General features: G+C 41.3%; 1 protein-coding gene across 1 annotated transcript in view; it reads right to left on the bottom strand.

Annotated features, from left to right (window-relative positions):
• The window catches only part of LOC120517209 (alpha-1,6-mannosylglycoprotein 6-beta-N-acetylglucosaminyltransferase B), a 102,455-nt gene that overhangs the window by 42,104 nt on the left and 35,127 nt on the right, over positions 1-25,224 (bottom strand). Inside the window, exons 2-7 of the mRNA XM_039739376.1 lie at positions 12,975-13,158; positions 10,620-10,732; positions 9,953-10,097; positions 1,243-1,352; positions 275-348; positions 31-198 (exon numbers count right to left, since the gene is read on the bottom strand). Of these exons, the coding sequence (XP_039595310.1) occupies positions 31-198; positions 275-348; positions 1,243-1,352; positions 9,953-10,097; positions 10,620-10,732; positions 12,975-13,158 (794 nt within the window). The remainder of the gene's footprint in view (positions 1-30; positions 199-274; positions 349-1,242; positions 1,353-9,952; positions 10,098-10,619; positions 10,733-12,974; positions 13,159-25,224) is intronic.

Below are 25,224 nucleotides of genomic sequence, written 5' to 3'. Positions count from 1 at the left end.
TATGGGGAGAGAAGGATGCATGGATTGTACCTGTCGCTTTTCCTTAGGCTTATGAGTGGACAAGATTGTGTGATTTCTCCAGGGCAAAGGAGGGCAGAACCATTCAACCTCGCTCAGATAAGTTACAAAGGAGCAGTCTGTTCCGTCTACCCCATAGAAGGCATAGCAGGGGTCAGATGTCCAGCGTGCTCTCATCCACTGAAAATGAGAAGGTTTGAGGATAAGCATCATGGGTAAGAATTAAAAGTGTAAGATCCACTCGTCAGTTACTTACATCCACTTTGTTGGGGCATTCTGGGTATCGGGGATCTTTTGGGACTTCACACTGGTTGACAGTCCCATATTTGGCTGGAAGACAAACACAGTGTCATATCAACAAGTCACATAAAAAATATGGAACATGTTATTGGAAAAGCCACAAGATAGGCTAGGATCAATATGATCACAATGAGTGACTCCTAGTGTTCAATTAGCAACCTTAACAAAGATAACATCAACATAAGCAACAGATGTCTGGTATCTTACAGAAGGAAAAACAACATAAAACTCACATAATTCTATAAAGGTTTATATGATTCTGCAGTCTAGCCTAGCAACATCATACATAAAGCAGGAAGCAGTCCTGGACAGGGTGCTAGCCCACTGCAGGGATCATTCATATACACAACAACACTAATACTGGGACACAAGGACAGTTTAGAATCAACTAATCAACCTAACCTGAACATCTTTGGGGTCATAGTAGGGAAACGCATGCAGGCATGTGGAGAATGTGCATACTCCACAGAGACAAAGACAGGACACAGGATTTAAACACAGGGTGAGGCAGAGGCTTTAACCACTGTACTACCCTGTGTCACCAAAGGAAATAATTTCTATAAAATTGTGATCCAAAGCACAGGGGAAGCCATCTTAGTCTGAAAGGCTGGAGCAGCTACAGGGGATAAAAAATAAACTAAAATAATCAGCAAAACTTAAAAAAACATCTTGAACACACTGTGCAGCTAGGGAATGTAATGTACAACCAATCTGCCACCCAAGCAGAGAGCAAAAGAAAAAGGAATCCCTGCCAGCCACAAATTGTTAATCATGTTCTAAGATCCCAGTGATTTGGACTCTGAAGGAACAGGCCATACTGGAAACTTTTAACGGATTTGAAGATGTCTGTGATTTTTTTCAGTTCAGGAGTTCACAGAACTATCCAGAAAACATATTTCTATTTATTTGGTAACAAAGCAATACCTCTACTAATGGCCTCCCTGTTTTGTAAGATCTGATCCACCTTGGCAGCCATGCTTGACATGTTCTGTGCAATTGCTTGGATCTTCTCCATTAGATTAGCTGGCTGGAACCTAGGAACATATGAGAAGGATGAGAAGACAAAGAGCAGCAGTGAGAGAGACAAGAGTCATAGCCAAAACTGGGCTGAATGAAAAGGTAAAGAAGCAGAAATAGAAGGGATCGGAGAGTCCACAGCAAAGAGTTGAACATAGTCCAATGCTCGTGCCCCTCAGTGCATTCCCCGCCAAAAACTTCTTGATTCCCGCAGAGCCATATGTGTAGTGCTGTGTCACTCTCCCAAATGAACTTATTATCAATGAGGTAAAATGGGGTCAAATATGTTAGGATTAGCAGCACTAATACAACCTACAAGACGACAAGAACCTAGCTTCATTGATGTGTGGACACCTCAAGTAGCTAAGAATGTTGACATAACACTTCAGCTCCTTTCTGCAAGCTATTCCACAGTACAGAAGATTTCTTTGCAAATTGATGTATCTTAGAACTCTGACTGCCACATCATACTCCGCTCTGATTGCTATCTGACTAAATTGCAGTTTTGGCCCTTCATTCAGAAAAAAACATTAGAAATGGAGTAGAAGCCCATCATAAATGAATAAATATTTAATGTTCTATTGCCTCGTCTGACACAGAGGTAAAACATGAGCATAGGTGGTATTGAACAGCCAGCCCAGCAAATCCAGTTCTACTGCTAAGTCACATTGGCCACCTGAAATAGACGACACTTGCAGCTGACCTGGTTTTGGCTTCTTTGCAAGTTCTGGAGAGTCCTTTTTCCAGAGACTGAAGTTCAATGCATAGGGTTTCCTCTTTGAACAAAGGACTTGGGATTCTCCCGGAAGAACTAGAAGAAGTGGCCGGGGAGAGGGAAGTCTGGGCATCTCTACTCAAGCTGCTGCCCCTGCGACCCGACCTTGGATAAGCGGAAGAAGATGGATGGATGGATGGATGGATGGAGTTCTGAATAACAAGGCTTTGCGGCCTCCCTGCTGGCTTGTTCTCCAAGACTTCACTTGCAGTTTTATTTTCCAGCACCTATTTTTTACACATTTTCAATGCAGATGTATTTGCTGCTTTGGTGGATTCATAATTATTGGTTAATTTTCTTTCTCAATAGCAAGTTAACTCTGATACCTTTAAAGAGCAGGCCTCTACATGTGCACAGATCTCTTTTGTTACAAGAGCAGTACTTTAAAGCGAGTCTGATTCAGTGTTTTTCAAGTGATATTTTGGTAGTTGAATCTTGCATTTTACCATACCTTTTTAATAACAGCACATTAAACAGGTAATTAACACTCCCAGTAAGATGTATCAAGCAATTTTACTGTTTTCTTCCTCATAGGGCCCTGCACAAAAGTGGTAATATTAAATACAGGACTTGTAACAGATCTCGTTGAGGGTTTCTGCTCATAATTGTTTCTTATATTATTCAGCAAGCTCATTCCTCAAAATATGACACAACATTTTCAAGCCAACATAATCAAGTTCAGGGGCATGGCAAACCAGAGCCTACTCTCATTCACAAGATTAATGAAGGACTTCCAGGATAGCAAGACACAATAATCAATGCACATTGTTTATCTGTTCCAGATCTACCCTCTTGCATCTCTTGCATCTATCCATTTTCTAAACTCATTGTCCATTACAGGATTACTAGGAGACCAACTATGGAGCACAGGGGACAAGGCAGAAACAAACACTGGATGTGATATCAATCTGAAAAAACACACTCTTGCACATACCATCTCAACTCATAAAAGGCCAAAATTGACTATGATCTTTCAAGTATGCGTGGAGATTGGAAAAAAAAAGTAAAAATACAATTTCACAGGGAGAAAATGCAAACTCCACACAGACCATGGAAGCCATTTTTTCCTCATTTTGTTTTTATTATAATACTAGGGGGCTTTGCCCCCTGCTCGCTTTGCATACTTCTGACATATCACCTATGTCCATATATTCAATCTCTATTCGCCTTTTCGTTATTTCTCTGAATAATAATTTCTCTTTCTTTGCGCTAATGTGATGTTTACTTTCTTTGTTTTGACACTGTCGTTTTTTTCTACTTTCGTATTCTGTATCTTGCACTGCATGTGTTTCGCGCCTATGTTTTTTTTGAGTCTTTTGAATTCCAGTTTTCATTATCTCTAACCTGCATGTGTTTGGCACCCTTGTTTTTTAACCTCTTTATGATGTTTTACTTTGTTTTCTACTCTTTGTCTTTTATTTCTGCCCTCGCTTTGTCCTGCTTTTTTTTTAAATGACAGCTGGTCCATGGTGATTATTTTCCTTTTTTCAAGTAATAATTTCTGTCTGTTTGCACTACTGTAATATTTACTTTCTTTTTTTTATACTTTCTAATTTTCTTACTTTCATATTCTTTAACTTTCTCCACATGTGTATCGCGCCAACGTTTTTTTTTTGAGCCTTTCGAATTCCACTGCTTTCATAATCTCTAACCTGTATTGCGCCAACATCCAGATTGGACGCGTTTTTTTTTTCAATTCCACTTGTTCAGGGCTGATAATTACTTATCATTACTTTCACAATCTCTAACCTGCTCTGCATGTGTATAGTGCCAATGTCCGGCTTGGACGTGCTTTTTTTCAATTCCATTTGTTCCGGGCTGATAATTACTTTCCTTATTTTCTGAATTTGCACTTAGATTATTCTTTTTCTTTTTTGTCTCTCCAACGCTTTTGAGTCTCTTTTCTCCACGCTACTTTCTTCTTCGCTTAGTCGTCTACATTTCATTTATAACGTATTCCCCTTATACTCTTTATATACACTGAGAGCCCTGGATCTGTGTCTGCTCAAAGCCAAAACACGACTGAGTGTGTTGCTGCCCGTGGTCTTATTTGATATTGGTTGTAAGTAGGGCATGTCTTACAAGAATCTCATGTTCTTCATCATGGCGAGATGGTCCTGGGTCTATCTCTTGGCACAAAGTCTCATGTTTAAGGTCCCCGCAAGACGGTCCGTGGCCAATCTCTTTCGTTTCGCGGGTCTTTTAAGCGTCTGCTGTGATCTTCATGTGAAGATCTTGTCTCATCGCCCTGGTGTTTCTCTCCAGGATTTTTTTTTATAATAGAGAGATATTTGATCCTGTCCAGGATTTGATCCCTTCTTGTTTTGAGTAGTGCATGGATATGCACCAGCCTGTCACATCCCAGAACTGTATAAGTGGATTGCACAGTGGATGGATGACTAGATATTGTCCTTATTATCAAACAGTGAGATCCAAGGTTGCTTTCTGTCTTAAAACTGATGCTGACAGAATAGGCTCTGCACTGGATTGAACAGGTATTTACAATGTATCAGTTGAATAGTAGCTATAACAATGAGTCAATCCCTTGGGACATTTTATTATAAATCATAACACGTGCAAGTTAGATTTTTTTTGCTGTTGGTCAGCATACATGCTTTATAATATCAAAAAGTTCATCTATTTTTAACATATATAGGTCGCAGCTCCAGAGACCCTAAACAGTAATATAGAAGCTTGATAATTAATGATTAGGTTGTGTAATTTTGCAATATATATTTTCATATATTTTAGATATTTCAGCTCCTCATAGACAACAACTAAGCATGGGATTCAAACCAAGAGCGTTACGTCTGTAAGGCAGCACAACTAGCTCCTGAGCCACCATGCCATCCTATGACCTGAATAAGTTCCTGTAAATCTTACAATGAAAGAGTTGTCAGTATTTTATTTATTGATTTTTTCCATGGTGCTGACATTTTTGTAAGGAATACAAACGAAATATACAACCAAATATAAGGAAAGAAAATGCTAAAAACATCTAGTAATTGGATCTGTGTAGTTCCATTTTTTTCACTTATATATTAAGCTTCACAAGAAAACTTTGAAGCATTGTATTTATAAATTTATAAGAGAGCACACACAGTATTTTTGTTGTTTATGTGCTATTTTGCATATAGCAGAGATACACTGAATTTTTATCAACCACTGAAACATTTACCAATTTGCCAAAAGAGTAAAACTGCTACATTTCTAGGCTGATTGTGTGACAGTGATTCCATTACTCTCCTGTTTGACACTTTCAAATACTGTCTTCCTGTTCTATTGGGAATATGTGACATGTTATACTGTGCTTACTATTGGGCATGGATGCCATCTTTAGAAGACTGTACACTTTTTACAACAAGGAACAGGCACTACTGTAAGAAACCACACTTTTATGAAAGCAAATACAAATGGACAAAAGAAGGGTGAAGTAATCATAAAGAGACAAATGCTATTTAAACAAGTTGATCTTGAACAATATTAATCCATTTGAGTTACCACCAAAGGAATGGACCCCTACACCACAACAAACAATTGCAACTCACTTTTTGATACTGTTTTACTTACATATTCATAAATCCATTTTCAGTTCAGTTTTTAAAATGTCTGCTCTTTTTGAAAGTACAGACATCCACAACAAAGTCACCTTATAATTTTCATTGAAAATCATACATAAAAAGTGAAACTGGTGTAGTTTAGGTCATAGGCAATTTGCAAAAACAAATGTGCAAAAAAAAAAATAAATTAAGAAAAGGTATTTGGCACAGTGTTTTCTGAAAGCGGCTTCGGCCAAGAATTTTCATTTTGTTACATGTATTACACTTTACCTCAGTACAGTCTTTGTAACTGGCATGTATGAAAACTGTACCAAGATGCACAGCACCTAGCCACACAATCAACAAAATTAAATACAATTCATGCCAAGCATGCACACATGGACAGCACATATACTGGTACATAGGATAAAGCACTAAAGTCAATGTGCATAAATGCTGCCAGATTCGCATGACACAATATTCAACACATTTTGGGAGTTACTAAGTTAAAATTATGAGATAGTCATATTTGATTTTATGCCATTTTTTGATTTTTTTGTTTCTTTTTCAGGAGAAGTAAGCTACCATATACAGGAGACCTACAACATGAAGAAAGGGAACATGATAAAAGAACATCAAGAACTTGTCAAAGTAAACTGCTGGAGAAAAAAGTCTAAACAGGACATTATGACTGATAAGAACAGGAAAGAGGACATCTGCAATAACTTGTTAAATGAGAAAAATTACTGGAGTAACAACATTGGTTTTGAGAAAACCCAAAGAACAAGGCTATGAGTTTTAAAATAGTACTTTAGGAAAATATAAGGAACAGTGAAGAGAAGCAAATGTAAAAAAGAAAAAATGGCTGGATTGGAAAGGTGTGGGAAATGTTAACAGCAGCTGAACCCAAATGACAACATCATTGTGCAGGAAGTGAAGACATTTTAAGATACAACTGAGAAGATGTTTCAAAGGGACTAATCAAGCTTTTAGACAAGGCAATGAAGATAGCAGGGAGGATCCTAGGGAAAACAGAACAACACAAGCAATCTCTGTTGTGAGATAAATATGAACAATCCATCAGCATAAAAGGAAAGAAGCTGCATTAGGCATTTATTGATCTGAAGTAGTGTCTGACCAGATGGAGGGAATGGAAAAGGTCATGTAGATGAAAGGTTAATGTCTGTAGTGATGTTGATGTTGTCAGGATATGCATCAGGTTAAATATATTTAGTTACTGTTCTGGGAATGTTTCCACATTTTCCTTAAAAATGTTACTTCTTGTTTCCGTTCTTTTGCTTGAAAGCAGTCTTGATGGAGTTAAGCTGTGTTTTCACATTGCATTTCATATCGATGGATGCTATATTGCTGCATGTATCAGCTGATAACACATCAGACAATGCCTATTTAAGACAATGAGTTTGCAGTATAGACTATACATAACCAAAGAAATAAGAGAAAGACTCTTCAGAAAGTCTTGAAAAGAAATGCTTTTTTAAGAATTGCGAGTTCTGACTAAACATTCAAGACTATGATCTCGGGTTTGTCCATTTTAATGAAACTTCCTATAATAATGTGACTCTTATTTGTCCCTAGATTGTGGCCTTTGTTTACAGTTTTCAAATCTCTGCCTCCTGAGAAACAAATAACAAGCAGCTTACTTTTTTTATATGGAAAAATGCATCTTATGGGTCTAAGATGAATGGAGAATCACAAATAGATGTGAAAGAATAATGTCAAACTGAGACCCTGCAGGGCCACAGTGGCTGCCAGTTTTCGTTCCAACTATTTTCTTAATTAGTAACAAACTATAAATGCTAATGGAACACACTTGTTTCGCTTTTTTTTTTTATTGATCTGCTTTTTAAGATTTCGAACACTTAATTATTTTTTCCTTAGCCGGTAGCCAAAAAATAATGAGATGAAAGGCTAGCCAACAGCCAGCCAGATGATTTGATCCCGTTTGCACCTATCTATCCATCATACAAATATTTAAATAAAATATTTGAAAAGATAAAAGTCAGTCAATCAGCCAGTCATTTTCCAACCCCATACATCCTAACACAGGGTCACGGGGGTCTGCTGGAGCCAATCCCAGCCAACACAGAATGCAAGCCAGGAACAAACCCCAGGCAGGGTGCCAGCCCACCGCAGGGCACACACACCAGGGCCAATTTAGGATCGCCAATCCACCTAACCTGCATGTCTTTGGACTGTGGGAGGAAACCGAAGCACCCAGAGGAAACCCACGCAGACACGGGGAGAACATGCAAACTCGACGCAGGGAGGACCTGGAAAGCGAACACAGGTCTCCTTACTGCGATGCAGCAGCGCTACCACTGCGCCACCGTGCCGCCCCAAAGAAATTCAGAACATTACAATTTTGGAAAGCAAACATTTTTCTTCGTTCAAGTATAGAATGGTCTAAGCAGTATTTACCATTCCTGCATCTGTAGGCATTGCTATATACGGTTCTATAGCTGACTTTTCGAACTTTGGTTTGAAGTGATTACTTTGTTACTTGTCATCTCGGGCATCAATGGTAACATTTAAGATATAAAGTTTTAACCAGCATACTTTCAGAGATTACACCCATATTTTTTCTGTTCTAAAGATATACCATTCATTTTAAAGCTAAGACTCCGTAGTAGTTATTTACTCTGTGTGACCCTTAAGGTAATGTGTATAGCACTCATACAATAGTAATTTGTGTAGGGCACCGCAGGGCACACACGAGACAATTTAGAATCGCCAATGCACCTAACCTGCATGTCTTTGGACGTTGAGAGGAAACTGGAGTACCCGGAGGAAACCCACGCAGACACAGGGAGAACATGCAAACTCCACACAGGGAGGACCCGGGAAGCGAACCCAGGTCTCTTTACTGAGAGGCAGCAGTGCTACCACTGCGCCACCATGCTACCCAAGATAAAAGTGAAGATCCAATACATAAACTACTAATGGTTCTTAATCTTAAAAAAGCAAGTAAATTAAAATTAAAGCAAAGACATTTGTTTAGTTAATAACAGTAATTGGTTATGAATTAAGAAAATGGCTGGAATGAAAAACTGCAGTCACTGCGGCCCTCCAGGATATGAGTTTGACACCTTTGGTTTAGAGGTAAGAATTGAGCTTCACCTGAGATCTGCTCAAAAAACTTGATATCTGTGACTGTAATGGATACAGGGACTTTAATAATAAACTTTATTTAAATAGCACCTTTACACTTCAGGAGAGCTTTGAATTGCCATATTTGAAGATTTCAGACACACAAGGAGTGATTTTCTAAAGGTGCCTGTTTATTAATTTATTTTATATCCATTTTAATGAAGAGGTACAAAACAAACAAAATGCATTAGCAACATCTACTTAATATCCTGCTGATATTTGCATGACAAAGTTGTAGTGAACAAATTCATAATCCCTGACATTAGAGAGGACATTTCCTCTGGGTCCTCAGCATTTTGCACCTTTTAATGAAAGTGGTCACCACAGAGGAGGAAGCATTATGGTGATAGATGTAGCGCATGGCCTAATGATATACAGTAATAAGCGAAATAGTTCAGAGAAGAAATAGCACAAGCATTATTTGACATGTCTGAGGGTTGTTGGATGTGAAAATAGTGTGAAATTAATGATGTTGTTTCAAAGACAGTAGGGAAAGCTTGCTATAGAAATGACATGTTGAAAAAGGAGGGCCAGACTCAGCAGCAGCAACAAAGGTGATATGTGTATGCAAGTATTTGCGGGAGCTGTACCCCATCCTGACACTAAAAAGAAAGCTTATGCATGCTTTGTGAGGAGTTGTATGAGCCAATGAAGGCAAACTATAAAGCAAATCAATAAAGAATTTGGACGACTGTGACTTTTCCCTGGGGAGGAAGATGACAAGTGCTAAGTTGAGAGAAAGCTGGTGGTTAAGAATAATAAGCTTTGATCACTTGGAGATGAAGGCTAAGAATGTCTGGTTGAAGGCGTGAAATGTGACAAAAGTGGAGAGGGTGAGGCTGAGAGACAGGCTTAAGGAGACTAAGATCATTAGGCATCACCAGTAAGGATGCTCAGGACTGAGGAGAAAGGGGATCTGGAAGCAGCCAGCTAACCTGAGTAAAATTACTTGCATTACAATATAGCCTTTTTGCGAATCAATGGCAAAAATGACATTTTTAACACTTCAAGATTTCATATTGTAAAGCTAAACTGAAAAACTGAAAAGTTTGCACACCAAGAGTAAATGCATATAAACAGCCACAAGGAGAAGCTATGACCAGTCTAGCTGACTTGACAAATACAGATAGCCTACCTGCTTATGGCCAGACTGAGTTCTTCCAGTCTCTTTAGGTCACTAGCATTATCCATCCGTGAAAGAGTATCAATACGCTTCATGATGGTTTCCAGCATGTCACATATTCTTCTCAGCACACCACGAGACTCCGCTGAGCCTAGGACTAGAATATCAGTGGAAAAGTGTGTCAGTTCTTGCACCGTCATATGGACTTTTAGTTCACAGATTTATTATCTTATTTATATAATGAAGTCAGAATCACCCTAGAAGATCAGTCACAATGAAGGACGTACAAAATGGACATGGCTGTTAACAATCGATGGTTTGCAGGACTTGAGAGATTCTTTTTCCTCCCTGAATTCAGTTTAGCGGAGCCAGATCCAGATAGGGGCGTAGCCAGGAATTAATTTCAGGGAGGAATGATGAAGTACATGAATCATAATTCTGTCTATGATGAATCAGTTGGAACACTCATAAAATATTTTTCCGGTGGGTGTCAAACCTGGAATACACCCCCCTAATGACTATGCCTATACCCTCAGATCATGAGTAAAGGCCAACAACACCTTCTGTGGTCGTGAACATGAAGCCATGACAACAGATGTCATATAGCAGACAAATGTCAGGCACATTCTACTTATTCAAAGAACTCCTTCAAATAAGAAATATGGCTGTAGCCAGTTACCTTCATTTCGGATAGTAAAAGGATATTCTGCCATCTTCTTTGTTAAAAGCTGGCCGCCAAGTGATGTTATGAAGAGAAACAAACTGAAGACTCCAATGCCAAACATAAAAATCCTGAAAGGGAGCAAAGAGTTAGCATCTGCAGTTAAGCTTATCTATCATGGCAATTAGTGCAAGCAACCGATAGTTGGTGCTCTACGTCTGGTACCCCAAGTAAAAAGGTGGAATCCAACACAACTCCTGAAGTTGCCACAAACAGGACACGCTACACAATGCCCTCTGCCACTGCGCTCAGAGCCCACTCCGGAATGACCCTTCAAAGAACCCCCACTTCAGGCCCCTCACTCTGAGATCAGCGCCCACTTTAAAGCATCCCATCCCAGCCTTCACATCGGTGTCACTTCAGTAACTTGACTCCATTTTGTTTGCCATGCACCTCAATCTCAGTGTTTAATTTAGTACACTCCCAGCCTAGGCTATAGGTCACCTTCATTGCCATTCACCGCAAAGTCAGTGTCTTCTCAATACTCCTGAAGCTCAGTTTTAAGACCTGATTTGTCTCGTCAGCTCAATGTTCACTCTAGTACTGTTCCTACTTAGGCTGAATGTGTCCTTCATTGCCTTGATTCCAACTTCACTACCACGTAGAAAGCTCATAGTGGCACCAAAAGTACCCCGTATGGGTCTAAAATGTTGGTCCAATTTGGGTTAGTATACTGATTCTTATTTCCTGGTACAAGTAAGCTGGGAGTGAGCAAAACTCTGGACAGCTTGGATGTCCCCAAGGACTGGGCTCAGGCTGGGAGCCCCTGGTCTAGATAACATGCACCAAACCCTAAAGCAGATATTTAAAATTTGGCTGATGCTTTCATCCAAGGCAGCTTACAGCATTTGAGATAACATTGGTTCCATTTTTCCAATTGGAGTGCAGGCAGGTGAAGGGACTTATTCAGGGTCATACAGTATTGGTTGTGGGATTTGATTCCCCCCACCCCCATTAGGGTTTCAAGGCTTAAGCTTTAACCACTAAACCACACTGCCAGCTTTAAATAATGAATATATAAAAAGAACATCAAAACATTATTTTACATTTAACTATCATCAAGCTCAAAATGTTATTCAAATTGCACTAAATTTTATACCCAAAAAAGAACTCACTCAAGTTAAAGTTCCATATCGTTCAAACTCATATCCTGCACAGGAAAGAATTTTTGGGGATCTTTTAATAATTTCTTGGTTTCAGTATGGCATAGTGATTAAAGCTTTGGGCTTGATACCCTGAGGTTATGGGTTCAAATCTTGCAACTGACACTGTGGAACAATGAGTCTGTCACTTCACCTATCTGTGTTCTATTGCAAAAACAAATCAGACATAACCAATTGTATCTCTCAAATGTTGGATTTACATTTATTTTTTTCAATTGGAAAAAACAAAAAAAATGTAACCAATTACACCTCTATAACCTGGATAAAGGTATCAGCCAAATAAGTAAATGAAAGTTAATAAAATGTTCATTGTTTTAAATGACTGCTTCAACTTAGGAACATGTTAACTAGACAAAGGATTCACAATGTAGTTCTTGGGAACCCCCAAACTGTCCAGGGTTTTGCTTGCACCTAGCACACCTGTATCACGCAGGCGATCAGTAACAATGTACTAACCCATCCGGGCACCATATGATCCTGCCCATATAGCATGTATTTGGTATCCCATACGGGCTTGCTACCTGGGTTTTTTGATCACCCTACGTCTTGGGGTTAGTGTCCAGTTTATTAACTCTTTTTTTCTCCCAATTCAGTGTGCCCCACCAGTCCCCTATGAGTGTCTTCTCCACTGCCCCATTCCCTGAGAACAGTGCAGCTTTCAAGGACTCCTCATCCAAAGCCCACTTTAATAGCCTCATCCCACCTGTCAATAAGGTGTCCACTTAAGCACACTCCAGCCTCACTCCGAGTATCCAATTCACTGCCCCTGCCCCGTCCTGATAATGGCCACTTTAACGACCCCCTCACTTTAACCCTGCTGCCTAGTCCCAACCCACTGCCCATCACAGCCCCCTCCCCTCTACCCCACCACAACTCCCCACACACCTGCTTTCGCGCACCCCGAGCACAGCGCATTGTTAGGAAGACTTGCCACTCGTGCTCCAGACATGCTGGATATGCATAATTCGTCTGCCCTACATTCATAAAATCGGATATGGCTTCCTCTGCCGGTCCGCTACGGAATCGATTCCGGGAAAGTATGTCAATGGATCTTCTTGCCTTCTTTAATTACCGAGACTGTCGTCTTCGACGACCCTTGGTTTTCTAACACTTCTGCTCGCGAAGAGAAACCCGAATGCACCCGACTTACCTGAAGGGCTTGAAGGAGAAGAGGCAGCGCCTCACCATGATGTTACCGTCCGTCTTCACTTCGTCAGCAGCATCTTCTGCTCGCCTACTTGGACCGCGGAGTCCCGGCGTGGCGCACAGGCAGTTGCTGGCATAACCTCCTCCCTCCCCACCCCTCTGCTCAGCTCTCCTCTCCTCTCTGTTCGCTGAGCCTCAGTTCTTCGGATCGACGTGAGACGCTGTCAAAAGGAGCCGAGTGTTTTCCTGAATCGAGAGAGGGCGCTGCAACCGTACCCACGGTGCAATTATCGTCCATACAGCCTCCGGTCCTTGGAAGGAGACTCGTGTAATGGTGACGGTGTCATCGACGGAGCTCACTTATTACAATACTGATGAACCAGTGACATCTTCTGTATTGGTACTGTAGGAAGGTTCAAATCTCGCACCTAGAGATTTGTCTCATCCGAGAATTGTCTTTATAAAATGGCTTTAATATCGGTCCATTTTTTTTAGCAAACATTGAAGAACCCTAACATGCTTTTGATACGCCTGCATCGCTTGCGTCGGGGCCGCGCATCCCTGAACGCGTCCTTTTTAGTCGATGTCATAGCAGCGGCAGCAGTCGCTCACAGGAGAAGAAGCCGCGCCGGGGCGACCGTGAGCGTTTCTTACAGTCCCTGCGGATTCGCCGGTGTCCAGGGGGGCGCCGTCTTTACGAGGTGTGGCAGGCAGGATGGCATCATGTCAACAAGGCGTAAAGAAGTCTTGCAGGGTTATATACTATTGGAACCTCGCGAAATGGAACTCCTGCTTAATGGACGGCGACTTTCCGGGCGCCGCTTTGCTGGGGTGCTGCTTAAGAGATGGCGCCTTTTTAGGACGCCCTGATTGGACAGTGTTATTAAACACCGTTGCTGGTGTGATGCCCGCCTCCGGGATGGGGTATTTGCAGGTTAATCAGTGAAGGTGTCGTCAGCGTCGGTGAAGAATCCGGCTCGTGCAACTCAGGGATGGTGCCTTTTCAGGGTGCGCTGATGGAAAGTGAGGCTAATAGTATGGATTTTTTTTCCCACGAAATACTGGGCACACATTTTACACGGGGTGTCTTGGGTCAGGTGTGGATAGATGGGACCCCACTGGCAGGGCCGGGTTAAGAAGGGTGGGGCCCTTTTCGGGTCCCACCTACACAAATTACTATTGTATGAGTACTATACACATTACCTTAAAGGTCACACAGAGTAAATAAATGATTACTACAGAGTCTTAGCTTTTAAATGAATGATATATCTTTAGAACAGAAAAAATATGGGTGTAATCTCTGAAAGTATGCTGTTTCAAAATTTATATCTTAAATTATACCATTGTTGCCCGAGATGACAAGTAACAAAGTAACCACCTCAAACCAAAGTTCGAAAAGTCAGCAATAGAACCCTATATAGCAATGCCTACAGATGCACCAATGGTAAATACTGCTTAGACCATTCTGTACTTTAACAAAGAAAAAGGTTTGCTTTCCAAAATTGTAATGTTCTGAATTTCTTTGGGGCGGCACGGTGGCACAGTGGTAGCGTTGCTGCCTTGCACTATGGAGACCTGTGTTTGCTTTCCAGGTCCTCCCTCTGTGGGGTTTGCATGTTCCCTCCGTGTCTGCGTGGGTGTCCTCCGGGTGCTCCGGTTTCCTCCCACAATCAAAACGTGTGCCCTGCGGTGGGCTGGCGTCTTTCCTGGGATTTGTTCCTGCCTTGTGCCCACTGTTGGCTGGAATTGGCTCCAGCAGACCCCCGTGACCCTGTAGTTAGGATAAAGCAGTTTGGATAATGACTGACTGACTGAATTTCTTTGGGGCGGCACGGTGGCACAGTGGTAGTGTTGCTGCCTTGCACTATGGAGACCCAGGTTTGCTCTTCAGGTCCTCCCTCTGTGGGGTTTGCATGTTCCCTCCGTGTCTGCGTGGGTTTCCTCCGGGTGCTCCGGTTTCCTCCCACAGTCCAAAGACATGCAGGTTAGGTGTATTGGCGATCCTAAATTGTCCCTAGTGTGTGCTTGGTGTGTGTGTGCCCTGCGGTGGGCTGGCGTCCTTCCTGGGATTTGTTCCTGCCTTGTGCCCACTGTTGGCTGGAATTGGCTCCAGCAGACCCCCGTGACCCTGTAGTTAGGATAAAGCAGTTTGGATAATGACTGACTGACTGAATTTCTTTGCAGCAAAGTTCTTGACCCGATCACTGATTCCAGTTTCCAAATGAGATCACACACAGTGTAAGGGAGCGCCACTTTTAAAATTAAATTAGTTACATTACTCATTACCTACAAAATAAAGTAACTAAATATGTTATGTAATTATCACAAAATGTCCTCCCTGCGTGGTGTTTGCATGTTCTCCCCATGTCTGCGTGGGTTTCCCCCGGGTGCTCCGGTTTCCTCCCACAGTCAAAAGACATGCAGGTTAGGTGCATTGGCAATCCTAAATTGTCCCTAGTGTGTGTGTGTGTGTGTGCCCTGTGGTGGGCTGGCGCCCTGCCTGGGGTTTGATTCCTGCCCTGCGCCCTGTGTTGGTTGAGATTGGCTCCAGCAGACCCCCGTGACCCTGTAGTTAAGATATAGCGAGTTGGATAATGGATGGATGGATGGATTATCACAAAATGTAACGCATTACAAACAGAATTTTTGCAATTCTTTTCCTGTTCATAACAATAACGTATTAATGCTTTAAAATCCAGCGCCTCCTGACTCACCAGTACAAGAAAACCCCACATATTATATACTATTGGACTTGTCTTGATGTCTAGGTATGCAAGGCACCAGGCTTTTTGGGGTTGGCTATCTAGACCTGAAAAGCCCTCATTTATTGGAGCATATTGTGTGCAGGACATTACACACTTATTATAAAGAGTAAACCAATGGGTGTCTTCAGAAAAAAATGATGGGGCAGACTTGAAATTGTGCATGACACATCAAACGACCTCAAGCGTTCACCCCGTAATGAATATTTTTCACAAAATATTTTAAAAATGGAGATCAGTGATATGGGCACGTGCAGTGTCATTTTATGCTCTTTCGAGGTTGCTGATCATTAATATTTGATTCTTTACCAGTGGTCCTATAGCCCTGTAAGAGTCACTCCCAGAAGGTTAAAACAACAAATTTCAAACATAAGGATGTGAATATCATACCTGACTATTTCAAGATCTGCGATTACAAATATATTATTTATGATTTTTGATATTTTATGGGGTGAAAAATTGACAAATCTCTATTAAAATTGAAAATATTTAGACTTTAAAGATTTAAATTGAAGCACACATTTTAATATTTCAAATATTTGATGTAACAGTTCTTGTTCATTATGCACTTCTACCTCATGAAGTAAATCATTACATTTCTTAATATCAACATCCAGAATTCTGACAGCTTGAGCTAATTCATACTTTTCATCTTTTATATGAAAAACTGCACATTTCACTGGCCAGCCTTTGTAATCAAGTCCATATATTAACTTTCATGAAACTGACAAGAAGCACAGCCAAACTTGATCATTTTCTTGTGTTTTATAAACATGTTTAGCCCTTCATGTACTGTGTAAAGAAAATCCATCCCTGACGTGAGCCTCTAAAGATTTGTAGTAAGAGCAATGGCTGCAGCGCCATCCAGTCACACTGGTTCAACATATCAGTAACAAATAACCAGATGAAAACTAAACTGACACTTTATTTGTATGTTTCTCAGTGGCAAATTCAGGTATGGGCAACATGGGCAGCCTCCTAAGGCATCACCCTTGTTGGGGGTGGCACGGGCAGCTCAAACCAAAAAAAAACAAAAACAGGAAAATTAAAGGGCACACACTCAGTAAAGTGCAAATGTGTGGTATTTACAATGAGGCCCAGGCGCTCTCGTCACCAAGAGGGACACCAACCACCCCCCTAGTCTCTAAAGGGATCCAAATGACCTTTGTGGGTACTGATGTTTCAGTTACTGGACTACACTCAGCATACCCTTATTTGCCTGGTTGTGCAATTGTGCCCTGTAAAGGACCAGTGTGCCATCTATGACATTTACTTCTTGACTTACACCCAGCACTAGTGTGATAATCTCTAACTCCTGATGACCCTAACCGAGGCTGAATAAATGCACCCCTCAGCACATGCAGGGTTATGTGTTTACTTGTATCTTTTGTTCAGTTCTTTTCCACTTGATTGCACACTATGCTTTGTGCCTCTTCTTCTTCACTAGCTGTTACAAGATGACCGGAGCACACACATGCACGATGTAACCAAATGAACATAATGCCTCTGCAAAATAACTCGGTGATTTTTTTTTTTTTTAAATGTCGGGGTAACTTCAGTAGTAGCATGTCTTTAAAGTAGTGAAGGTAGTTTTACTTCAATAAAGATAATAAAATAAGTATTGTGTTATGTTGCTTGTTAATTGTAAAAATACACATTACTTTTAAAGTGTTACTCAAACACTGCTCTCAGTTGACGTCAAGAGTTTTTCACGTGCCATTGTGGATTTGAGCCTATTCTTCACTAGCCTGAGTTTTCAGAAAGATCGTTCACCACTCGCATTTGTGACTAGCAATGTCAGATAAAGTCTGAAGATAACGTCTACATTTGGGAAGACGTCCTGCAAGTTGTTTTGTTTTTTTTTCTAAGAGACTGTAAGAGCTGTGGAGGAGATGAAATGCCTTTAATTAATAAAGTATCTATCTATCTAATGCGCAGGAATACTCTGAAGCGGACAATATGCTAACCTGAGCGCCACCAAGCTTCAAACAACGAAAGGTGCAGATGGAACAATAACCACAAACAAAATTCAACAAATGACAACTAAAAGTAAGTGAAAAAAAAGATACATTGTTATCGTTATGAAAAACAAAATCACAATAGCACAGCACAATACTCTGAGCCCTTATCTCTCTCTGCAGCTCTGGAACTCCTTTGGTGGCCCTTAAAGGTTGGGACCCCTGGCTATTTCACCAGTAAGCCCTTGCTAAAATCCAGGCATGGCTCCTGGGCTTGAACCATTGTTTGGACCGCACCAAGGTGTTCTGAGGGAACCACAGAATGTAATGTCAAAGGTCAGGAGTCACAAAGACTTGAATAGGCAGTACACAAGAACGTTGAGGGGTGCAAGAATAGCAGCAAAACCCCCCAGCAACAGCATCAGAGATTAGGGACAATACAGAGAGAGGGAAATTAGGATTACACTTGATAGCCATCAGAGTACAGTATGCCATGTAAAATATTAAAAACAAAGAGAGTCTGATCCATTTCAATTATCTGTTGTGAGAGAGAAGGAGAGAGGGAGGAAAAATACTTAAAAATATTATTCTGGCAGCTGGTTGTTTTCATAATTAAATAAAAAATATAAATAAATGTCAAAAATCAAATAAAAATAACACATCAGCGTGTTTAATTTTTCACCAGTGTGCAGACTCCGGCCATTTTTGTCAAACTACCAATACACTTTACGTGTTCTTCAGTAGAACAGGGAGTGTTAGCTGCTTTTTAATATATGCTTTACAACGCAACTCAGTATTGCACAGTGCTGGAGGGGCTGCTGAGCCAATCCTGATGGCAGTGGATACAATTAGGAAGCATCATCTCTGGGCAAGACGCCAGTATACCACAGGACCAACTCATGCTCACACACACAATGGCCAATCTGGAAATGCTGATCACCCTCAGGGAACTGCACCACACAGTACGGAAGGAGTCCAGCCTTCTTCTCAGGTCACTGGATAGAGTCCATGTCTCGCAACCATATAGCAAGACAGGAAGCACCAGGACTCTAAAGACTTGGACCTTCGTCCTTTTGCAAAGATATTGGGAACGCCACACACCCCTTTCCAGCGATCTCATGACCCCCCATGCTCTCCCAATCTGTCTAATGACTTCATAGGAAGAGTCAGCAGAGACATGAATGTCACTGCCAAGGTAAGCAGACCTCTTGACGAGGCGACAATCTCTGCGAAGACAGACACACTGCTGATGGCTGTGCCCAAGAGGTCATTACAGGCCTAGATCTTGGTTTTTATCAGGACACTTGTAAGACCAGACACTCAGACTCCTCACTCAGTCTCTCAAGATCCACAATCAGAGCCTCCATTGACTCGGAGAAATCACAGCGTTGTTAGCGAAGTCAAGCTCTATGAATCTCTCTTCACCTACAGATGCTCCACAGCCACTCGGCCCCACAATACTACTCAACATTCAGTCCATGCAAGCATTGAACAGAGAAGGGACAAGAACACACCCCTGATGAACCCCAGAATCAACTGTACCAGTGTACAGGCCAGCCATGATATCCAGCAACATTGAGGGGATCCTGCAAAGTCTTAGGATGTCCTACAGGGCAACTCAAACAACTGAGTCGAACGCTTTACAAAAATCGATGAAGGCTGCAAAGAAACTCTGCCAATATACGCGTTTGTGCTTCATGAGGACCCTCAGTGCCAGGATGCAGTCAATGGCGGATTTCATAGGTGTAAATCCAAATGGCTCCAGTCGCTGGTAGGTGAGCAAGTGATCACAGATCCTATTTCATCAGGTTTTTGAATTATCACATACAATACGTACACCCCGGAATCTGACTTTAGAATGTGGTTCTGGGTAAGTTGCGCTTAGTCACAATTACATTTAAATTGCAGTCACTTATGCACAGGCTGAATTCTTTATGTTATTATCTATACCTGATAAATTTGCCTTGCACACTTACAACAACAACAGCATTCATTTCTATACAACATTTTCATACAAACAATGTAGCTCAAGTGCTTTACATGATGAAGAAAGAGAAAAAAGACAAAATAAATAAGAATTAAAATTAGAGAACACTAATTAAAATAGAATAAAAGTAAGGGAGAACAGAAAAAAAAAAAACTCCAGACGGCTGGAGAAAAAAATAAAATCTGCAGGGGCTCCAAGGCCACAAGCCCACTCAGCCCCCCTCTAGGCATTTTACCTAACATAAATGACCTCAATCAGCCCTCATTGTATTCAGGGCTCTCATGGAAGAACTTGATGACGACGGTCATGTGGAGTTCTGGCCTTTAATCCATCAGTGTGGGGACATCACGGTGCAGATCACCACCACAGAAAACCGGAAAAAGAACAGGAGAGAAAGTAGGGGTTAGTACAGATTACGGAGCCACCAGGAATGAAAAGGATAATTAATTGCATATACAGAATATCAAAGTTAACCTAAAATGAAGCTATGAGAAAGCCATGTTAAAGTAATGAGTTTTTAGCAGTTTTTTAAAGTGCTCCACCGTATTAGCCTGGCAAATTTCTATCGGTAAACTATTCTAGATTTTAGGTGCATATCAGCAGAAGGCCGCCTCGCCACTTCTTTTAAGTTTTGCTCTTGGAATTCTAAGCAGACACTCGTTTGAAGATCTAAGGTTATTGGATGTACGGTGTAAGACATTCCGAAATCTAAGATGGAGCGATTTGGAAGCTTTTGTTACACCACGCACATTCAGAAGGGGCATTAGAGTTTACCATTTATACAAAACCATCACCTTTGTATGCTTGACTGTCATTAGAGTCTCCTGCATAATGCTGCTGCTGGCCATTGCTGAAGAATTGTAACTACTGCAACGTGACAAATCGCTTTCTTCTGCATGTGTGTTCCTTTCCAAAATCCCATATTGATCCCTCTTGCTGATGCAAACGCTGTTCTTATAGATGGCTTCCATCCCTACCTGCAGTTCGCTGGAGATTCATAATCTCAGAGATGGGTAGTGTGTGTGCTACTAACAGTTCTGATAAATAATGGTAAAAGGATTAAAGAAGACTAGATCAGCAACTCTAGCAGAAGGAATATTTCTTTGAAAGCAAAGAGCAAATATTTTTAATACATCTTATTCATTTCCAAGCCATGTGCTGCAGCCCAGGTTAGCTAATGCAGATGTACGGCCATGGTCTTAGGGGCAGGTGTATTGCAAGAGTGCTGTTTAATTGAAATTGTGGTGTATGTTATCCAGGCTGTCCGACATCCCCAGATGTTCACATTCAAATACAGGCTCTTTTAATGCCTGTGAAATATTTTTTGTTCCTCCTGTATGTGTGTGGATTTTCCCCAGTTCTTCTCCCATATCCTAAAGATGCTGATGTTTGGTTTATTGCTAACTCGGTGTGTTTGTGAATGTAACCTGCAGTGGCCTGGCACCCCATCCAGTGCTGGTTCCTGTCTTTATTCAGTGCTGCATTCATAAACCCTGGTCATCTATGACCTTATCTTGACTAAATGGGTTACACAACAGATAGAAATTTAATTGATGGAGTCTTTTCATGGTGCTACTTGAGAGATGGCATCATGCATATAGTATGCCATCCCTCCAGGGTGTTGTTTGCGAAATAACATCTTTTCAGCCTGCTGCCTAGATGACAGAGTCTTTCCAGGGACCCACAGGGATTTCCTTTTCCTAGAGATTATTTATTATATGGCATACTTGGGGCAGAGGGTGGTGGCTATGCAATGGCTTAACTATTGGGTGATTCCCAGGGGGTGGGCAGTGCAATGCCAGAAGATGTCATATTTCAGCCTGCAGCCATACCACCTGCGCTTCAAAGCAGGTCATTCACCCGAAGCTAAGCATGAGCCTGGCCAGTACGTGGATGGGGGATCATCTAGGAAAAACTTGGGCTGCTGCTGGAAAAGGTGTTGGTGACGCCATCAGTTGGTGCTGCCCCCACGGTCAGTGCAGTGATGGGCATCCTGTGCTATACAAATGGTGCCATCCTTCAGACAAGATGTAAAAGTGAGGTCCTGACTTTCTGTGGCCATAAAAGATGCCTCTTTTGAAAAAGATCACATTGCTTCCCAATGTCCTGGCTAAGTTGCTCACCACGGCCTGGTCATGCCCTGTCCCTTATTGTCTACCTACCCCTCGCACCATTTCACCACCTAATAGCTAATGTGTGGTGAGCATACGTTCTCCCCGTGTCTGTGTGGGTTTCCTCCCACAATCCAAAGACATTTAGACAAGGTTAGGTGGATTGGCGATCCTAGTGTGTGCTTGGTGTGTGGGTGTGTTTGTGTGTGTCCTGCGGTGGGTTGGCACCCTGCCCAGGATTGGTTCCTGCCTTGTGCCCTGTGTTGGCTGGGATTGGCTCCCGTGACCCTGTGTTCGGATCCAGCAGGTTGCAAAATGGATGGATGGATGGATAGATGGTGAGCATACTGGTGCAAGAATGGCAGCCGTTGCATCATTCAGGTGGATGTTAACACATTGGTGGTGACTCAAGTGGCCCCCTACTCTCTATGTAAAGTGCTTTGAGTGGGTTAGAAAAGCACTATAGAAATGTCATTAACTCATACTAATTGTTTTCAGGGTGCTGTTTGCACAAACCGTGTCTGTTCATGCTGCTGTGTAGATGTCAAAGAAATTTCCAGGGTGCTGCTAATGGGATTGACATTTTTTAAGATATTGTTGATGTGATGAAATCTTTCTGGTGTGCTGCCTACAGGGTGAAGTTTGTATTTGGCATGGAGCAAACCCTCTCTTAAATATGTGTTACTTTAATCTCATCAACTACCCACAAATACAAACTAATCAAATCAAGGCAGGGAAGGAAATAACACTTGGCTATGAGAGAAGAACAATACTTGTCTTGACTTTGACTGCTGCTGTAACTCTTTGGGGAGTAGAAGGCATCTGGGCGAACACAACAACAGGAACATGAAGCGGGGGTCCATGTGGATTGCAGTTATCATTTCCCTTCAGTTGTGTTTAGATGGCTTGGTCCATCCAAAGGCTGGACAGCTGCATGATTTCCAACAACATGGCATTCAGATGTTAAACCACTATGATAGATAGACACGTAGCAACAGGGCGTGTTAGCTGCTTTTTAATATATGCTTTACAACGCAACTCAGTATTGCACAGTGCTGGAGGGGCTGCTGAGCCAATCCTGATGGCAGCGGATACAAATTAGGAAGCATCATCTCTGGGCAAGACGCCAGTATAGCACAGGACCAACTCATGCTCACACGCACATGGGCCAATCTGGAAATGCTAATCAAGCTACCATGCATGTGGGAGGAAAACAGAGTAGCTTGGAAGAAAACCAACACAGACCCAGGAACATGTCCAAATGCCAGCCAGACGGGGACAACATGAGGGACTCAAAGCCAGGACAATGGATCTGAGAGGCAGCAGGAATAATGTGTGTGCCAGTGGGGTGCCCATCTTTTTAAAATATTGGCAAAAAAATGGATCAACGAATGTCACAGTTTCACTAAACACACATTCTTGCCCCCTTCCGGCATGTTCTTAGTTGTATAAAAGTCTGTTTTCTGGTGTTGCTTGGCTGTTATTTCAAAACGTTGCTATAAATCTAAACTAGAAAAATTGCATTTGGTTTAATCCAAATATGATTGGTGGTCCTAATTTGTTATGGGATTTAATTTGATGTGCTCAGCAGAGTACGTCTTGAAATGCAACAAAAAAAGGGTCTGTACAAAATGTGATCACGATGTGATGGTGAAAAAGTATGCTTGCCTCTCCAAATTACAGTAAATAACTTTGGAGTCAATGTAGCCTTACCCAGTGTCATGTGGGGCCATGATAAAAATGGCAAGGGCAACCTTTGATCGCAAGAAATAGTGTGATAGTCAGCAACTGAACCCAAATTAAGAACTTGGAAAGCAATGAACCTTACACCACCATCACAACCTGCATAACACTGTTGCTTCTGTTGGTGCATCACCTCATAATTAATGAATTCACGTTATGTCATTTGTACATGATATTGGAACAAATGCTGTATATACCGACACACATACTTCTTAACAGGCACCAGCTCAGCTTTATTTATACAGATGTTCTGCCAGCCATTCATCCGTATCTTGTTTTCTAGTTAGTCTCTGGATGTTTACATGTCTTACAGCTTAAAGCGATTCTTATGAAATGCTCATACAAGTTAAATATTGTATTTTATATAAATGCAAACTAAATCTTTGTGGAAACATGTAACAATAGTAGCAACAGAGCATATATTACAGTATCTTTAATGACCTTCTTATAGATGAATAGATAGCAAGATACATAGATAGATAAAAAAGGCACTAAAGGCTGTAAACAGACAGAGATACAGACAGAAGATCGAAATATATGAACAGCATGATAGATAGATAGATAGATAGATAGATAGATAGATAGATAGATAGATATGAAAGGCACTATATGATAGATAGATAGATAGATAGATAGATAGATAGATAGATAGATAGATATGAACAGCACTATATAATTAATTAATAGATAGATAATAATAATAATAATAATAATACATTTTATTTATAGGCGCCTTTCAACACTCAAGGACACCGTACACTTTACACAACACCCAACACACAATACAGTACAATGTTTACATAGAGAAGGCAAGTTTAAAAAGATGAGTTTTAACTGAAGACTTAAACAGAGAGAATGAATTAATGTTTCTAATCTCAGGAGGCAGTGCATTCCAAAGTCGGGGCAGAACGACTGAAAGCTCTGTTCCCCATTGTGGAAAGACGAGCGGAAGGAACAGTCAATTTAATTGAGGAGGATGATCTAAGAGTACGGGAAGGGGTGACGATGTGGAGAAGGTTAGACAGGTATGGGGGGGCTAAATCATGAATAGCTTTAAAGGTTAGCAGAAGGATTTTAAACTCGATGCGGAACTTGACAGGGAGCCAGTGAAGTTGATGCAGAACAGGAGTGATGTGGTGAGTAGAAGGAGATCTTGTGATAATACGGGCGGCTGAGTTCTGGACTAATTGAAGTTTGTGAAGAGTTTTTTGAGGGAGACCAAAAGAAGAGAGTTACAATAGTCAAGGCGAGGTGACAAGGCTATGAACAAGAACTGCAGCAGAGTGAGGGGTGAGAGAGGGGCGGAGACGGTTGATATTACGTAGGTGGAAGTAGGCAGATCGTGTAATAGTATTGATGTGTGAAAGAAAGGAGAGGTTATTATCCAAGATGACACCAAGACTTTTGGCCTGAGAGGAGGGATAGAGTACAGTTATCAATTATAATAGGGAAGTTATGGGATTTGGATAATGTGGATTTTGTACCAATAAGAAGGATCTCTGTTTTATCACTGTTGAGTTTAAGAAAATTAAATGTAAACCAGTTTTTGATTTCGCCAAAAGTCAGTAAGGGTGGTAGGTGGGAGGGTGATTGTGGGTGAAGTTGAAAAATAAAGCTGGGTGTCATCTGCATAACAGTGGAAATGGATATTATATTTCCTGAAAATATTGCCCAGAGGAAGAGATAGATGGTG

This window comes from Polypterus senegalus, chromosome 17, assembly GCF_016835505.1.
Source record: "Polypterus senegalus isolate Bchr_013 chromosome 17, ASM1683550v1, whole genome shotgun sequence".
Taxonomy (NCBI): Eukaryota; Metazoa; Chordata; class Cladistia; order Polypteriformes; family Polypteridae; genus Polypterus; species Polypterus senegalus.
Note: the sequence above shows the minus strand (reverse complement) of the source record. Positions and strands in the feature narration are given on the sequence as shown.